The 19599-nt window shown below is 40.9% G+C and overlaps 1 protein-coding gene and 1 pseudogene across 3 annotated transcripts in view; both read left to right on the top strand.

Annotated features, from left to right (window-relative positions):
• The window catches only part of LOC133660203 (CUB and sushi domain-containing protein 3-like), a 616484-nt gene that overhangs the window by 381027 nt on the left and 215858 nt on the right, over nucleotides 1-19599 (top strand). For all 3 annotated transcript variants that reach the window (XM_062063483.1, XM_062063482.1, XM_062063484.1), the window contains exons 38-39: nucleotides 17625-17743; nucleotides 19358-19427. In XM_062063483.1, coding sequence (XP_061919467.1) covers nucleotides 17625-17743; nucleotides 19358-19427 — 189 coding nt within the window. The remainder of the gene's footprint in view (nucleotides 1-17624; nucleotides 17744-19357; nucleotides 19428-19599) is intronic.
• On the top strand, nucleotides 1468-2648 carry LOC133660489 (opioid growth factor receptor-like; annotated as a pseudogene).

Here is a 19599-nt window from a genome sequence, read left to right as displayed (position 1 = left end):
GTATCCTCAGAATTAAAAATTGCCAAAGCGGAACAAGCTGCCACAATGGCTCGAGCTGCTGCACTTAAGGAAAAACACACCTTGCAACTGGAGGAAACAAAGCTTAAAGCAAAGATGGAGCAAATGGAGTTGGAAGCAGACCTCGCAGCATCAACTGCTAAAATACAAATCCTTCAAAGTGATTTAATTCATGAAAGCCATGAGGTGGCTCAGGAACCTCCAGGTGATGGCATGACTGAATATTATGATCCTCACCATGAAAGAGAAACTATGGAGAGCAATGTGGACTTTATAGAGTTCGGTGCAATACCCAAGACCCCACTTCACCAAACCATCTTAAGTCTCCACAGACCTCTACTTAAAAGGAACACCAACACATCAGAAGATCTAAATAAACCTCAAGACAAAAACGCAACTGAAAAACACAAGACCCAGATTGTAAATCAGACTCAACCAATAAATCACTCTGCACAAGATAATGTGGTTATCAATGCTGCTCATGATAACTTGGATATGGTTATTCAAAGACAAAGTGACATCGCAAAACTCATTGTCTCACAGCAAAAACTGTCTCTACTACCAGCAAGAGAGGTTTCTGTGTTTGATGGTAACCCACTGGCATATCAGTCTTTTATCCATGCATTTGAACACTTGATTGAAGACAAGACTGAGAATAATCAAGACCGACTCTACTACCTTGAGCAGTTTACCTCTGGTTTGCCAAGAGACTTGGTTCACAGCTGTTTGCACATGGAAGCCAGTAGGGGCTATAATGAAGCAAGGCGCCTCTTAAAAGAACATTTTGGAAATGAGATGAAGATTTCGGGAGCTTACTTGGAAAAAGCCTTGAATTGGACAGCGATTAAAGCTGAGGATGGGAAAATGCTGCATGCATATGCACTGTATTTGAGAGGATGCTGTAATGTAATGCAAGATTTACAGTATTTGGAGGAACTTGATATCCCATCGAACTTAAGGCTAATTACATCCAAACTACCCTACAAACTCAGAGAAAGGTGGTGAAGCACAGCTTATGAGACACAACAGAGAACTGGCAGGAGAATCAGATTTAACAACTTTGTGGATTTTGTGGAAAAGCATGCCAAGATGCTTTTGGATCTGTTGTTTGGAGACATTCAGGACCAAATAACAACGAAAAGGCCTCTCCCAAGAAGCACAAGTGAACTAAAACCAATCAGCCAAAGACACAGCAGCTTTGCTACGTCAGTAGCTGTGAATACAGAGTCACCAGCATGCACTGTAAAACAATCATCTGTTCCACAACAACCTGCTCAAACCACACCCAGTGGTATCATCCCTTTATGTGGATATTGCCATGGCAAACATGCTCTGATTGACTGCTCACAATTCAAAACACAGTCACATGACAAAAAGGTTGACTTTTTAAGAAGGCATGGATATTGTTTTGGTTGCCTACTAAAAGGTCATCTAAGCAAAAATTGTAAAAGAAGATTAATGTGTCATGTTTGCAAAATGAAACATCCTACTGTACTTCATATTCCAAGTGAAAAAGGCCCAAGGCAGGAAAATCAAGCAAAGTCCACTGCTGAGACAGAAGAAACCCCTATAAGCAGTACTCTTGTTTCAGCCGGTGATGCAACCGGGGCCGGGAAAGACTGTGCACCTGCAATCATGCCAGTCAGAGTTAAGACGGCAATCATGGAGGACGACTGTGTGTGTGTTTACGACTCGACCTGGGACACAGAGAGTGATGGAGAGGACCAGGCCGCAGATGGTCAACATTGTCGATCTAGTCGAGACAAAAATAAATCTGGTTGGACTTCAGAATCGTGGCATCACACGCCCAGAAACATGAGGGCAGCAAAGGACATGCAGAACTACAGAAGAGGATACCCTAATCTTGCAGATGAAGAGTGCTCAGAGGACAAAATGAACAATTTGCAGTTTTACCTCAATAAATTCCCCTCTTCACCTGATAATGTCTACATTGAATCGTTCCTCAAAGAATGGAAGAATGACTACAAAAAGCTAGAGAGTGTTCACTCATACATTCAGTGGCTGTTTCCACTCCGAGAACCAGGGGTAAACTACATGGCTTCTGAACTCACCAAGAAGGAAATTGAGGCCTTTAAGAGTAATGAGGATGCAAAAAAGAGGCTAGTGGAGTCCTATGACTCATGTTGGGCTTCTACGGCGTCCGCCTGGTTAACAAAGAGACGGGTGAAGTGACACGAGCAGACAACTGGAAAGAGCGCTTCAGGAACCTTGAGCAGAACATGCACAACAACATGCGCATCACTCGCATCTTAAAGAGTCTGGGCGAGCTAGGATTTGAGCACTATCAGGCACCGCTCGTTCGCTTCTTCCTCGAGGAGACTCTGGTCAAGAAAAACCTCACCAGTGTTAAACACAGCGTACTTGACTACTTCCTGTTTGCGATTCTGGATAAACAACAACGCCAGGAGTTGGTGCGCTACGCCTACCTTCACTTTGAACCAAAGGATACATTTGTGTGGTGTCCCAGGAAGATTCAGAGGCAGTTTAAGAAGTTCAGGAAGAAAGAAAAACATCGGCATTCCTCCTCTTCTTCTTCCACAAAAGACCATTACGAAGATAAAGAAAAATCACGGACTCCACCAAGGACAAGACCATGGACCATGGAATAAGGAAACATATAACAAGACCATGGACCATGGAACAAGGAAACACATAACAAGGCCATGGACCTAAGACCATGGAACAAGTAAAGACATTTCCAGATGCCAAAGGCTTTGTGAGAAGTGTTTTGGTTAAAACCAAGACCAACACGGTTCAACGACCAATAGATGAACTCTGCCTGCTAATGGAAGCAGCTTGATGGACTGAGGGGGGCTTCGGTTCTCCAGACTCGATGACCGCTTCAGATATGACTATGGACTTTGATGAGACTTGACTAATAACTCAAGTAACTTAATTAATTTTGAATTTGAAGAACACAATTGTTTGGATTATATTGTTCTATTATGGCTCCTGTGAATATTATTATTTATGTAATTGTTTTGCTAAAGCACACAATTATGGGCCGGGATGTTGGAACCAGTTGGAGCCTATCTATATTATTTATTTATTAAGTGTTTGACAATGAAATCAAATGTCAAGAATTATGTTAATGAATTATTGGATGTTTTAGATTTCATTGTGATTGACTGATTGTTTTCAGCTGCTCACGCTCCTACTGGTGAGCTACTTCCTCCTTCTATAATTAAGAAGACAGGACAGCTGGGGGCCCTTTATCTGTCTATCATGTTGAAGGAGTGAGGAGTGGAACAGTTTGTTTACCGCTAAAAAGGCCAAGGAAGCCACGCTAAACAAGTTACTTTGAAGCCAGGCTAAATAAGTTATTTTGATTATGTTGAAAGTCAACCACGGAGAATATTTTTTGTTTGTGAAAATAAATTATGATCATTTTGAATCTAGAAATATCTCCGCGAGTGCTTATTAAGGAATTTAGTGAGTCAAACACCTCCTCCTCAAGACTACTCTGCATTACTTTATTGTTATTTTTTCGAAACTTTTTTGGAAATCAAGAGTAGTCGTTACACCCCTATTTAAAATACATCGTAACATTTCTAATATAATTTAGGGCTGCACGATTTTAAGACAAAACCCAATTTCGATTTGTCTGCTACAAATTGCGATGGCGATTTGATTTGCGATTTTTAGATTTTATTCATGTCAATGCATACAACTGCTAGAATGGTAAGTTAAAGTTAAAGTACCAATGATTGTCACACACACACTCGGTGTGGTGAAATTTGTCCTCTGCATTTGACCCATCCCCTTGTTCACCCCCTGGAAGGTGAGGGCAGCAGTGGGCAGCACCGGTGTTGACCCGGAAATCATTTTTGGTGATTTAACCCCCAATTCCCACCCTTGATGTTGAGTGTCAAGCAGGGAGGTAATGGGTCCCATTTTTATATTCTTTAGTATGACTCGGCCGGGGTTTGAACTCACAACCTACCGATCTCAGGGCGGACACTCTAACCACTAGGCCACTGACTAGGTCTTCCTAGGTGAAGGAAGAAGTCATGTTACTTTTAGACTAGGGGTCCCCAAACTTTTTGACTTTGGGGCCGCATTGGGTTAAAACAATTTGGCCGGGGGCCGGGCTGTGTATGTATGTATATATATATATATATATATATATATATATATATATATATATATATATATATATATATATATATATATATATATATATATATATATATATATATATATATATATATATATATATATATATATGTATATATGTATATATATATATATATATATATATATATATATATATATATATGTATATATATATATATGTATATATATATATGTATGTGTATATATGTATATATATATATATAATATATATGTGTATATATATATAATATATATATATATATGTTAGATATATATATATATATATATATATATATGTATATATATGTATGTATGTATGTATGTATGTATGTATGTATATATATATATATATATATATATATATATGTGTATATATATAGATATATATATATATATGTATATATGTATATATATATGTATATATGTATATATATAGATATATATGTATATATATGTATATATGTATATATATAGATATATATATATATATATATATATATGTATATATGTATATATATAGATACTGTATATATAGCGCACTTTCCGCACGCGTGATGAGGTCACGTTATCGATTAGAAAATGCATTATTAGACAATATGATTTGCCTGATCGGCTAGGAGACACCGTGAGTAGCAAGCGGTACAAAGTGGATAAGAAAAGAGAGAAAAAAATTATATCTATTTTTTTATTTATTATTATTTTTTATTTTTTTTATACTTGGGACTTCCCGCGGGCCTGATTTTTTTTTTCTTTTTTTTTTTTCTGTTTTTTTTTTTTCACGGGCCTGATTTTGGACGCTGGCGGGCCGGATCCGGCCCACGGGCTGTAGTTTGGGGATCCCTGTTTTAGACTATCAACATATTCTTGTTTCAAGTTGCCACACATAGCGTATGCAAGAATCGACTTTCAAAAAAGATTTGGGTTTACGTATACAATGCCCATCTTTTGATTGAGACTTTTAATAGTAGATTGCACAGTTCAGTACATATTCCGTACAATTGACCACTAAATGGTAACACCCGAATACGTTTTTCAACTTGTTTAAGTCGGGGTCCACGTTAATCAATTCATGGTAAATGAATTGATTTGGTTATGGTTTGCTTACACCGTCCTTGGCCGCTTGTCGAAGCCTCATCGTAGTCCAACCGTTTTAAGCTCAGTTGATAGGCCTAGTACTAAAGAAGTTCTTTCAGCAATTTTACACTGTCACCATTAAATCAGTTTTCAGATACTGTACAGTAATACAACACAAGTGGTGTTTGTTATTGGCACTCTGACTGTATCGGCTGTAGCGCACACATCACTTTTTCCTGTACATAGTTTTGATCGGTCAGCAAGGTAAGGATGCAAGGCTCGACAATTCTAATTCAATTGAAAGATGCAGGAGAGAAAAAAAAAAAAAACAAACCTCAGCCTCTCACGAGTGATAATTGCAGCAATTAAAATCTCGATGTCGATTTGATTTCAATTAATTGTGCAGCCCTAATATCATTATAGTTATGAAGAAGACCGCAGAGCTCTTATGTTAAAAAGATGAACAGACACGTTATTGATTAGGACTAGCTTGAAACATTTCTTGCTACATGATTTCAGATAAACTTTGTGGATGGTCGCTGTTTTTGGAAGAAATATGTAGCAAACAACACATCCAGTAGCCATCTGTTTTGGATGATTGTTAAAATCCACGGAGGAAGAAATCCTTTTGTTCTCTATTGTTAGTGCTTACCGAGGTCTCCTAAGGCCTGTGGAATATTGACATTATTCTCACAGGAAATACAATGCTTTGTATCCCAAAATGCTGTCCCTCATTGTTTGATATTTACCACATTGTGCAGAAGCCAATGTTATTTCAGTGTAAGCTAGATGGAGTATGACAACCAAACAAATACAATCTTGACACACAAGGGAAACATCTATGTAGGATTCAATGTACCATGTATACTACCTGATTTATCATGCCTGTACTGTTCCAGATTTTGTTAATAATGATTTATGAAATGACAGTAAGATATTACAGGCAGACCCATTTATAACACTGTACCATTGCTTACGGCTCTCGACTACTCAGCAAAAATATGTGACATTTCAGTGTTGTTTTGGGTGCTTGTAATTTGAATCTCATGTTTGTGTGAAATTAACTTAAGATATGATGTGCTATACAATGTTGAAGTTAAATATTATATTGCTTGTATCACATGGTCATTTTTTTGTCAGTTACGTAGTAATAAAGTACTATCTATCTATTCAGTACAGCGTAGGGCCTTGCAATGGGCTTGTTTTTATATTCACCATTGTGAAAATTAAAACATGCCACCTTGCTATGGTACTCGAGGCATGGCAAGTATGAAGTAAAATTTATGGGTGACTTGGGGGTCATTAAATTGTAATGATTTTTCTGTTTGCTCAGGCCTAATCTTTACACAATGCCCAGTGCAGACATCACTTTGGCTTCTATGGCACAAGTGTACTGTCATTTCTCTCTACGAGAAACACTAGGTCACACCGATAAAGAATCATGTACATGCATTACTCATAAAGGAATAGCCTGTGGCAATACAGAAGGCATTCAAACGTATGGTATCTAGGATTAGGCAGTGGGCATGAATGGGGAGCCAGGTTTAAAGTTCCAAAAACGTTGATTCGTATTTTCAATGCACAGTCCGTCAACCGGAAGAATAAGCTGCCACAGAGGCGGCTAGTAGTGTCACGGCCTGGGCGCATTGGAATTCGCCCTCATCCTTGCGCACTGCAAGCACCGCAGGACACGCCCCCGCACGCGCGCGAAGACCGCAGCCACGCACCTCCACAGCTGGCGGCAATCATCTATCAGCACACCTGCCGTTAATGAAGTAGCTGCCTTCATAAGCGTGGACAACCTGGCTTGCCGCCGCTGTGGAGGTGCGTGGCCGCGGTCTGCGCGGCGCGTGTGGGGGCGTGTCCTGCGGTGCTTGCAGTGCGCAAGGATGAGGGCGAATTCCAATGCGCCCAGGCCGTGACAAGTAGCTAACTGTCTCCGTACGCCGTGTCGAGCTGCTCCCCTAAATCAATGATAACTTGTAAATAAACATTAGCAAAAGTCAGCCAATGGGAGTCGCTCTATTCTGCCTATAAAGTTCTCCAAAAAACCTCCATCAAGGTTTTATATACATGCTGTAAGTATATATGTAATGTAGTAAGAGGCACATTTATAATAACACTTCATATTTACGTATTTTGGTAATCTTAAGCATACGGCATTAATTTCATAGAAGCATCACAATGTTTGCTGTTCTCTTCAACAACAACAACACTGACTACAACTCATGGCAGACTTCATGAGAGCCAACAACCACTACTACAAATTATGATCCATAACCTTATATTTTCTGAACATAAGAGGGATGATCTACAAGTTGTACAAACTGTGTACTAAACAAATCCAGGTTTAGTGAAACAATAAGCATCATGTAGCAGTATAGCAAAGTGCTGAACAGGAAATACAAACTACGAGCATAATAAAATAATCACTCACTGTAATGCCGACTGATGGGATGTTCACAACCTCCTGTTTAGACGAAGAAATAATAATAATTCACCCGGAGGTAAAAAAAAAAAAAAAGTTGGGCGCAAACAAGCATTTTTTTTGTGTCTTTCTCGCCATCTTTGGTCTAAGTTAAATGTCAAGTGACCAACTTCTCAGTTTATGGATACGACCTTCTACTATCCAGGTGAGAGGCATAATTTATAATCTAGAAATAACTTTTACCAGCTCACTATGTCGACACTGTAGCTTTATGTGATTAAAGTGTCACTAAAAGTAGTTTGTCTTTGTTAGCAATTATAATAACATTATCGCTAATACTCGGTTAATATTCAGGTTACAAGATGTGAATGTAATATTGCTGGCGGTTTGTGGATGTTTTTCTTTAGTGGGCTTTACTCCTATTAGCTGTCTTGTTAGTCACTTCATACTTGCCATATTTAACAAATTAGAATGCATAATACAATACTCATCTGTGCTTGTCTTACATGGAGATTGTGAATGACAGGCAAAAATCCAAAAAAAGTGCAATTGCCCTTCATGTACTATTATCACTGGAGGACTGGAGGGTGAGGCTAACCATGTTACACATAGAGGGAGAGCAAGTAGTAGCAGCTAAGTTAACCGCTAATCTAGCTTGAAACAACGTAAGAACTAAGTGCTAAGTCAACTTTAACTAGCGTCGATGGAAGTGCGTTACAGCAGAAAGTAAGCAGCTATTATCAGTCAAAATCAAAAAAGGAAATTAACAAATAGATGAATAAAAGAGAGGATAATCTTGCAACTGTTAGGCTGCTCTGATGCTGTATAGCAACAACTGCAAGGCATTTATATAAGGGGACGACGAATTGATCCATAAATTGGTAGAGAAGACTCAATATACGATTCATACTAGACTCTCTTAGTTCATTGTGTTCTTCATGGGGTTTTTGCAATTGCACCAATTTTTTCCTCATCATTTTCCACTTGAAGTGAAATTTGAAGCCAAGAGGATTATTTGTGATATGTGCATTTGCAGTGATTGCTTGTTGACCAAAGTAAATCAAAGACAACAACCTGCAGTTGTTTTTTTAAGTTATTATGCCATAATTTGCAAAATGTTTTTCCTCCATGCGCCCTCTGAGCGAAAATGAGTATGACACCCCTGTGTTAGTGGAATCAAATTGATAATGTTGTTTTCTCAAAATCTTTTCTTGTGTCATTTTTGTTCATGTTTACAAACTCAGGAAATAATTCCCTGGACACAGGAGCCCTTGGATGGCAAAATGTAAGGGTTTAAATCAGTAATGGATAGATTTTGTACAATTAACTTTGTTTTGATCAAACGTCATGTAATAAAAGAGAATAAGAAGCTATTTTAAATATTGTGTGGATATTGTTGTCAAAAGCACTCACCATAACTACATACACATATTACAGTTATTACATGTGATTGGTACGATTTCACTCAAGGATGATCGGAATTGAGGGCATACAACTCTGATTGAAACATATCTATCTCTATCACATAAACAACAGGACATATGTAAAATGTCCTTTGTGAAAGTGGTGTGCACTGAAAGACACTTCATAAAACATATATTTAAGTTATTAGAATTTCTATATATAAACTGTTTGAAAAGATCCCTGTGGGAATAGCATATATTAGAGCCTTCCTCTTAAAATAATCGTAATCAAAGATTTGTTGTGAACCAGAATTGAAAGGGGGAACGAGAATGCAAACTGTAATTGTCCAAATCCAGACAATGTCCAACGCTAGTCATATCCGTAACATACCCTGAACCAGAGTCTGATCAAATAAGAAGTTAGACAACTCTGCCTGTATAAAACATACATACTTAGATATGCTTGCTTTCTGGAAGAACTATTTATTAATAACCTTCCTTGGTGTTGTTCCCACAATCTTAAAATGCAGATGACTTTAAACAATACCGTGTCAAAGTTCATTTCTTTGACTCCATTTTGTTAAATTGCATATTCATTGAACCACAAATACGCCTGTGTGCAGTTTGATTTCTGACGTTAATTGTATCGCTTGGAATTAGAATTAGCAGAAGTTGAAGCGTCCATTTGCATTATTGCCCTATTGAGTTTGTTAGCAAAAGCAACATTTTCTTATCAGGACTGATGTTACAATGTGTTTCCATCTGGATTGCCTAATTAAAAGATATAATCTTTCCAAATGAATCTGGCAGAGTTCAGGGTTTATCAATGAATATAATTGTGTTTTTTAATTAAGAAATTGTAATACTATGTGTCATTGGCAAGACAGTAACAATGTTTTGATTGAAACAGAATATGTATACTTTGTGTGTTCCTAGCCATAAGTGAATTGTGATCAGAATCATGGTCTGACTTTCTAATATTTGACCAAGTAATGGTTAAGCAAATTCCCACAAGGCCTTCTTTTCCTCTGCTAAAATTGAATTCCATTTATGTTTGGTAAACATGAGTTTTACAGTCAGTAATAGTATGTGTTGACTTTGTGAAAGCAGTCCAAGCCAAGCATTAACCTACTCCATCTGTACCGTTGCTTTTTGTAATGGTCATCCACTCTTTTTGTGAGGAAAGTGCATTTGTTTATTTTTGCTATGTTGCCGTCTGCTACATGGCCTCTGGCTCTGGAAAGTGGAGCCTCTATTTATCTGCTTTTGCAGGCCTCAGTATTAAAGTTTTATACAAGTTTCAGTTCTCCCAAGCATTTGGACAAGAAACATGTGTTTTGATGATTGTTTTTACACACTAGTATCTCTACTAGTACTACCAGGCTGGTGTACTGTTTGTATCATTGTCCATTTATATTCAGTCAAGAATTTGGATTCTGGATAACAACTAAATATTTTCTTTTTTTTGTACTAGGTGCTAAGTGAGGAAGTGATGATTATCTCAGACCTTTTGTAACACAATACAGGTGCTAAAATTGTGTAGCTTTAGATGCAGTGCAGATTTACATATATGGATTAACAATACATTCATGACTGTCTTCCTGCTACCAGACACCAACAAATTTTGTTCAAGTCTATGAAAACAAAACCCTAAATCTTTAGCTAGTATCCTCCCACTCACGTATTCTCTATAACTTTTACTGCATGCTTCTGCGTGCTTTCTAGCGCCAGCATTACTGTGAGTGAACCTGTTGAATGTTGACTACAACTTGTTGTGACTCTTAAGTGGTCACTCCAGTTGCCATTTTTACAGTCACAAACTCACCTCCACTACCTGTTTTGAGCTGACAATTTTTTGAGAGCACTTGACTCTTAAGAGTGTATGCATATTGAGTACATGTGTAACAGATTGTGCAGGTGTTCTGGCTTCTTTTGGGACTAACACTATGCTTTACCCGGTGTGCCAAATATGAAAGTTCAGTATCAGGGGAAAAGTATAGGAGGGTAAAGTTAGTACAATTCCAAAGGTTCCTCACTGACAGGGGCCCAAAAAATAGGATTTTGATGACAACAGCAGCCCCATTGGGGGACCTTAGTAATCTTTTTCTTTTCATGGGACTAAGAATTGCTAGCAGAGCCCTAGTTCAATCTTAGGTGTGGGCCGAATCTACTAAAGGTTTGTACTTATTAAAACATGCAAACTTGGTAGCGCATACAAAGCTGATCTGCAAAGCTTGTTCGCAGAGGATTGTGTCTCTTATTTGAGCAAATTAGAGAGTGCAATTCATTTAGTGTCTGTCTTCATGTTTATTTAGAATGTTTCTTGATTATTATATGCAAATGTAATCATCAGTGAATGATGATTATAGATTAAAACTGTTTTCCAGGTGCTGTTTTGCGTCTATATTTGAAATGTGCGCGGAACTGGCACAATTATGTATAAATGGCTGTGACCAAAGAAGAAAAGACAGAGGACTGAGAAAAAGTATTACAGTATGTCTGTGTACGTGTCCACATATTTGAACTGTACAGTGTACTCGGAAAGTATTCACAGTGCTTCCTTTTTTTTCACATTTTATGTTAAAGCATTATTCCAAAATGGAATGAATTAATTTTTGTGCTCAAAATTCTACATACCATACATACCCTGTAATGACAATGTGAAAATATTTTTTTTTAAATGTTTTGCAAAAAACTAAGAAATTACATGAACACACACATATATATATATATATATATATATATATATATATATATATATATATATATATATATATATATATATATATATATATATATATATATATTCACAGCTTTTGCTGTAAATCTCAAAATTGAGATCAGGTGCTCTTTCAACTGATCGTCCTTGAGATGTTACTACAGCTTAATGGAGTCCACCTGGGGGAAATTCAGTTGGTTATACGTGATTTGGAAAGGCACACGCCTGTCTATATTTTAGGTCCTGCACTTGAGACAGTGCATGGCAGAGCACGAACCAAGAATGAAGTCGAAGGAATTGTCCGTAGACCTCTGAGACAGGGTTGTCTCAAGGCACAAATCCGAGGAAAGGTACAGAAAGATATCTGCCTTGAAAGTCCCAATGAGCACAGTGGCTTCCATCATTCGTAAATGAAAGAAGTTTGGAACCACCAGGAGTCTTCCTAGAGCTGCCTTGCCGTCTAACTGAGCAATCACGGCAATGAAGTGAAGTGCCATCCATCCATCCATCCATCCATCTTCTTGCGCTTATCAGAGGTCGGGTCGCGGGGGCAGCAGCTTAAGCAGGGAAGCCCAGACTTCCCTCTCCCCAGCCACTTCGTCCAGCTCCTCCCGGGGGATCCCGAGGCGTTCCCAGGCCAGCCGGGAGACATAGTCTTCCCAACGTGTCCTGGGTCTTCCCCGTGGCCTCCTACCGGTCGGACGTGCCCTAAACACCTCCCTAGGGAGGCGTTCGGGTGGCATCCTGACCAGATGCCCGAACCACCTCATCTGGCTCCTCTCGATGTGGAGGAGCAGCGGCTTTACTTTGAGCTCCCCCCGGATGGCAGAGCTTCTCACCCTATCTCTAAGGGAGAGCCCCGCCACCCGGCGGAGGAAACTCATTTCGGCCGTTTGTACCCGTGATCTTGTCCTTTCGGTCATAACCCATAAAAGTTATGAACAGAATCGGTGACAAAGGGCAGCCTTGGCGGAGTCCAACTCTCACTGGAAACGTGTCCGACTTACTGCCGGCAATGCGGACCAAACTCTGGCACTGATCATACAGGGAGCGGACCGCCACAATCAGACAGTCCGATACCCCACACTCTCTGAGCACTCCCCACAGGACTTCCCGAGGGACACGGTCGAATGCCTTCTCCAAGTCCACAAAACACATGTAGACTGGTTAGGCAAACTCCCATGCACCCTCAAGGACCCTGCCGAGAGTATAGAGCTGGTCCATAGTTCCACGACCAGGACGAAAACCACACTGTTCCTCCTGAATCAGAGGTTCGACTATCCGGCGTAGCCTCCTCTCCAGCACACCTGAATAGACCTTACCGGGAAGGCTGAGGAGTGTGATCCCACGATAGTTAGAACACACCCTCCGGTTCCCCTTCTTAAAGAGAGGAACCACCACCCCGGTCTGCCAATCCATAGGTACCGCCCCCGATGTCCACGCGATGCTGCAGAGTCTTGTCAACCAAGACAGCCCCACAGCATCCAGAGCCTTAAGGAACTCTGGGCGGATCTCATCCACCCCCGGGGCCTTGCCACCGAGGAGCTTTTTAACTACCTCAGCAACCTCAACCCCAGAAATAGGAGAGCCCACCACAGATTCCCCAGGCACTACTTCCTCATAGGAAGACGTGTTGGTGGGATTGAGGAGGTCTTCGAAGTATTCCCTCCACCGATCCACAACATCCGCAGTCGAGGTCAGCAGAACACCATCCTCACCATACACGGTGTTGATAGTGCACTGCTTCCCCTTCCTAAGGCGGCGGATGGTGGTCCAGAATAGCTTCGAAGCCGTCTGGAAGTCGTTTTCCATGGCTTCCCCGAACTCCTCCCATGTCCGGGTTTTTGCCTCCGCGACCGCCGAAGCCGCACACCGCTTGGCCTGTCGGTACCTGTCCGCTGCCTCAGGAGTCCTATGAGCCAAAATAACCCGATAGGACTCCTTCTTCAGCTTGACGGCATCCCTCACCGCCGGTGTTCACCAACGGGTTCTAGGATTACCGCCACGACAGGCACCAACTACCTTGCGGCCACAGCTCCAATCAGCCGCCTCGACAATAGAGGTGCGGAACATGGTCCATTCGGACTCAATGTCCAGCACCTCCCTCGTGACATGTTCAAAGTTCTTCTGGAGGTGGGAATTGAAACTCTCTCTGACAGGAGACTCTGCCAGACGTTCCCAGCAAACCCTCACAATGCGTTTGGGCCTGCCAGGTCTGTCCGGCATCCTCCCCCACCATCGCAGCCAACTCACCACCAGGTGGTGATCGGTAGAAAGCTCCACCCCTCTCTTCACCCGAGTGTCCAAAACATGAGGCCGCAAATCCGACGACACAACTACAAAGTCGATCATGGAACTGCGGCCTAGGGTGTCCTGGTGCCAAGTGCACATATGGACACCCTTATGTTTGAACAAGGTGTTTGTTATGGACAATCTGTGACGGGCACAAAAGTCCAATAACAAAACACCGCTCGGGTTCAGATCCGGGCAGCCATTCTTCCCAATCACGCCTCTCCAGGTTTCACTGTCGCTGCCAACATGAGCATTGAAGTCCCCCAGTAGAACGAGGGAATCATCCGGGGGAGCACTCTCAAGTACTCCCTCGAGTGAATCCAAAAAGGGTGGGTACTCTGAGCTGCGGTTTGGCGCGTAAGCGCAAACCACAGTCAGGACCCGTTGCCCCACCCGAAGGCGGAGGGAAGCTACCCTCTCGTCCACCGGGTTGAACAATAACATGCAGGCTCTGAGCCGGGGGGCAACAAGAATTGCCACCCCAGCCCGTCGCCTCTCACTGCCGGCAACGCCAGAGTAGAAGAGAGTCCAGCCCCTCTCGAGAGAACTGGTTCCAGAGCCCTTGCTGTGCGTCGAAGTGAGTCCGACTATGTCTAGTCGGAACTTCTCCACCTCGCGCACTAGCTCAGGCTCCTTCCCCCCAGCGAGGTGACGTTCCACGTCCCAAGAGCTAGCTTCTGTAGCCGAGGATCGGACCGCCAAGTGCCCTGCCTTCGGCTGCCGCCCAGCTCACATCGCACCCGATCTCTATGACCCCTGCTATGGGTGGTGAGCCCATTGGAGGGGGAACCCACGTTGCCTCTTCGGGCTGTGCCCGGCCGGGCCCCATGGGGACAGGCCCGGCCACCAGGCGCTCGCCATCGTGCCCCACTTCCGGGCCTGGCTCCAGAGGGGGGCCCCGGTGACCCGCGTCCGGGCGAGGGAAATCTGGGTCCATAGGTTTTATTTTTGAAGTGAAGTGAATAGAAGTGAAGTGAATTATATTTATATACCGCTTTTTTCTAGAGACTCAAAGCACTTAACAGGCTGAAACCCATTATATACATATTTAAGCTACATTTAAACCACTGTCAGTGGCAATGGGAGCAGGTGGATAAAGTGTCTTGCCCAAGGACACAATGGCAGTGACTAGGATGGTGGAAGCGGGGATTGAACCTGGAACCCTCAAGTTGCTGGCACGGCCGCTCTACCAACTTTCAGAGCTCCAGCATTCCTCTGTAGACAGAAGAGAACCTTCCATAAAGGCAACCATCTCTGCAGCAATCCACCAATCAGGCCTGTATGGTAGAGTGGCAAGACGGAAGCCATTTCTTAGTAAAAAAAAGTTTGCCAAAATGCACCTGAAAGACTCTCAGACCATGAGAAAAGAAAAGTCCCTGATCTGATGAGACAAAGATTGAACTCTTTGGTGTGCATGTCAGGCATCATGTTTGGAAGAAACCAGGCACCGCTCATCACCTGGCCAATACCATCCCTTGAGTGAAACATGGGGGTGGCAGCATCATGCTTTGTAGAAGTTTTTCAGCGGCACAAACTGGGACACTAGTCAGGATAGAGGGAAAGATGCAATGACAGAGACATACAGAATGAAAACTTCCTCCAGAGTGCTCCTGAACTCAGACTGGGGCAACCATTCATCTTTCAGCTGGACAACGATCCTAAGCACACAGCCAAGATATGAAAGGAATGGCTTCAGGACAACTCTCTAAATGTCTTTAAGTTTCCCAGCCAGAGCCCAGACTTGAATCCGTATGAAATTCTCCAGATAGATCTGAAAATGGCTGGGCATAGACACTTCCCATCCCACCTGATGGAGCTTAAGAGGTGCTACAAAGACAATTGGCAAAACTGTCCAAAGATAGGCGTATTCAAAAATACTTCAAGCTGTAATTTCTGCCAAATGTACATCAAACATAAAATTGAGCAAAGGCTGTAAAAACTGTTGTACATGTGATTTCATAGTTTTTTTATTTTTAATAAAACATTTTTTTAAAAAAGGTCCAAAAAAAGATCACATTACCATTATTTTGAGGACAAAACTGACTTTATTTCATTTCGGATTAAGGCTGTAACATGACAAAATGTGGAAAAAGTGAAGCGCTGTGAATGCTTTCCGGATGCACTGTATCTATTCAGCAATATCATTTTCAAATGTTATAGCTGCTGGATAACTTACAGGGCCGGTTAAAACACATTCAAGTGATTTGTTCTGGTGTCAGCTGGCGTTTTTGTTTTAATGGCGTTCTTTTTTCATATAGGAAATATATAATTATAATCTCTTAAATGAAGAAAACATATTGCAATATACACTTTCTTGCGGCTGGATCCAGACACACTATTACCACACAAGAGGGCCTCCCAGAGCACACCTTTAGCGTGCTAAAAATAGGTTATATTGTTTAGACCGCACCTCAATATAGCCTCGAATTGGTACATATTATGTTTCTGTGCTGCATGTCAACAACATGACAGAACGCCACTGGTTGGACCATTAAATGCCATAAATATGTAAATAAATGAGTCTCATGATGACAGCCGGTCATGCACGCAATAACCTCAGCCTTTTACATTTGTTGTCAGTTGTACGCACAGTCTTAGTAGATCACCTGCAACATGCCAACTAATACTATACACAATTTTATAGTTTGCACGCGATGCTTAGCACAGAGTACTTGGATCTTAGTAGATCAGACCCTAAATGCGTGAATAGTCATTCTCACACAGTTAGTATCAGAATACATAAACAATCTCTCCTGTTCATTCAGTACAAATGCTCAAATAAATCATTTGTCAAGACAAACCAAACAAGACAAACCAAACAGCCCAGTTGCAATTGATTGAATGCCCTGAGATGACAATGACCTGAAGAATGAGAACATTCATAGAAACATTTGTCAATTATTTTTTAAAAGCTACTTTTCACTAAACAACCAGACCAGCATACCAGCAACAACATAACATGTTAGACTGTTTTTATGTAAATTAATGAAACATTTTTTTAATTACTGATGAGGTTTATTGATGGACAAGATAAAATATAAATATTTAACAAAAAGTTATGTCTGTATTTTAATGTTTTTTAATACTAACGTCATTCTAAATGTTCCCAAGGATGCTACATTTGTGTAAACCTGGGATCTCCATCACTGTTAAGCCATTTATACAAAGTAGTGGGCCTCTCCTGGCAAGTAGTTGGGTAATCACTTTTTTCCATTGGCGCTCAATACTTGTGCCAAGTAATTCTTTTACAATTGTTTTATAATTTTACTTTAACAGCTTCACACAGCAGTTGGAAGACTGTTGCAATGATATCCATCAGTGGACTAACGTTTTGAACAATTTGATGAGGGCAAAAATTACGCTAAATTATTATGTAGTTAAAAGAACATTTAGGTGAGGCACCGTTCAAATGATTTGGTTTTAATCAGCTTCTTCCACAGGTGTTGGTTTACGAAATGTTATTTTTGCCAAGCAGGTTAAACAGGTGTTGGATCATATACTGTGCAGAAGAATGATTGCTGTCCACACTTGTGTGCTGTGACTCTTTCCTAAGCAATAGGTTTGGATTCATGCCCAGAGCCGCTGCCCCCCACTAACGGCCACAAAGTGGGAGACCGCTACACTGTGGGCGACATGGTTTCCTTCCAGTGCGATCAGGGCTTCTCGCTACAGGTAGGGAAAAATATTCAGTGTCAGTAAAGTGGCAATGCGGCTCACTATGATAAGCGAATCAAATCCCAACTGCCTCGAGTGACAATTTCAGAAAATAGCCAAAAGCACAACTCTTTTCAAGGCACCGTTTCTAAGTGCGTTTTCTGCCACATTTTCACTGTACTGTTGGTCGTGTCAGCAAAATAATGCATGTTTTTCGAAAAACTGTCCTTGTATTCATGTGTGCATCTTTAATTCCAAGTATGTGAACTTTGCCTGTTTCCTTATGTGTCTGCATGTGTGTAACAAAACAATTTTAACATCTCAAAATCCTCTCAAGAAGATGCCGTAGCGGTTGACTTTTTAGCTGTAGGTACCTTCTAAGGCCACAGGCAATGGATTGTGTGAACAGTGGCCTCTCTAATCCTGCACCCCCAGGCCCCCTGTCTGAGCGCTTGTTGCTTTTCACATTCTCTGTGGACCAGCCAGCCACGTCTTTAGGCTGAGCATCGAAATGCCACAGACAGACTTGAGGCCATTGTAGAATCAAATGCATATGTATGGCAAAGCTTTTCAAGTTCAAGTGTGTGTGTGTGCACGGCTTCTGCAGACATTTGGATGGATTAAAAGGTGCACAGATATCATACAGAGGATTTGGCTATTATGACTTGCTATATTTCTTAGCCTGTTCCCAAGGGAATTTTGTAGGGTTTTGCATGAAAGGTAATGAACTGTAATTAGTAGAAAATTATGTATTTAAACATCTTGTATTACATTTTAAAAAGGTAATTTGCCTTTTTTAAATCAAGGCAATAAAGTATTTTCAATGCCGCATGCCAGTGGCGCGTGTCTTCCATGTTTATCAGGAGTGTTATGGGAGTCTTAGAATATGTGTTGTTGTTTTCCATTACTTCCACGTTTAGTTTTTATGTGGTGCAGTGATGCTCCTGTTTTTAAATGTTTCACTTTTAATCAACGACAAACCAGGCTGACATTTAATAGTAAATATATCACTCCTTTGACTTGCCTTGATACCACCTAAAATACTGAGATACACAGTTTCTCATAGGGCTGTAATGGTATAAAAATCTCACGGTCCGACATTATCACAATATTAAGGCCACAGTACGATATTATTGTGGTATATGTCCAATAAAAAAAAGAAGATGCCATAATGTGTAAAATGAAGTGGCAGGAATGTTTAGGATAAACACACTTACTGTAATTGAACACAAACTCAATGCTCAAATAATTTGAAAAAATAAATGTCCATCATTTGATGTCTTTAAAGTGACAATGTAAAAATCCACTGATGTTTAGCTTCGCTGGCTTCAAATCGTTTCTGGGTGCAGCTGGGAGATGTAGTTTATTTTCAGAGCCGGCCAACGCTAAAAGTGGCAGAAAAAACTACACTCACCAAGTTTTCATTTGTTACCTTCAGACGTCACCGCATTATTGTGAAGACTTTGAAACCGTAATTCCGCGGTATTGACAATACTGTTTCAGCCCTAGTATCTCAATGAGCTAATTCCATCCATTAACAGTGTATTGCCAAAAATGCTGCAGCCATATGTTTGTGATTCATTGTTGGTTTAAATTATACCATGTATTTCATTTGTGTGTTTCTCCAAACAGGGTAACACATATATTACATGCATGCCTGGTCCTGTCAGAAGGTGGAATTACCCCGTGCCATTGTGTTTAGGTAATGTATTTCTGATATATCGTTTTTATGTCATTTGATATTGCTCACAACAGAACTACAGCATCAAACATGGATCTTTATTGTTTCTTGTCCATATTTTGCTATGTTGTATTGTACACAATTGAAGTGCAGGCTCACAAAAGACTTGTAATTGTGTTACCTCACAGTAAGC

Source organism: Entelurus aequoreus, linkage group LG11, assembly GCF_033978785.1.
Source record: "Entelurus aequoreus isolate RoL-2023_Sb linkage group LG11, RoL_Eaeq_v1.1, whole genome shotgun sequence".
NCBI lineage: Eukaryota > Metazoa > Chordata > Actinopteri > Syngnathiformes > Syngnathidae > Entelurus > Entelurus aequoreus.
This window is presented reverse-complemented; position numbering and strand designations above follow the sequence as displayed.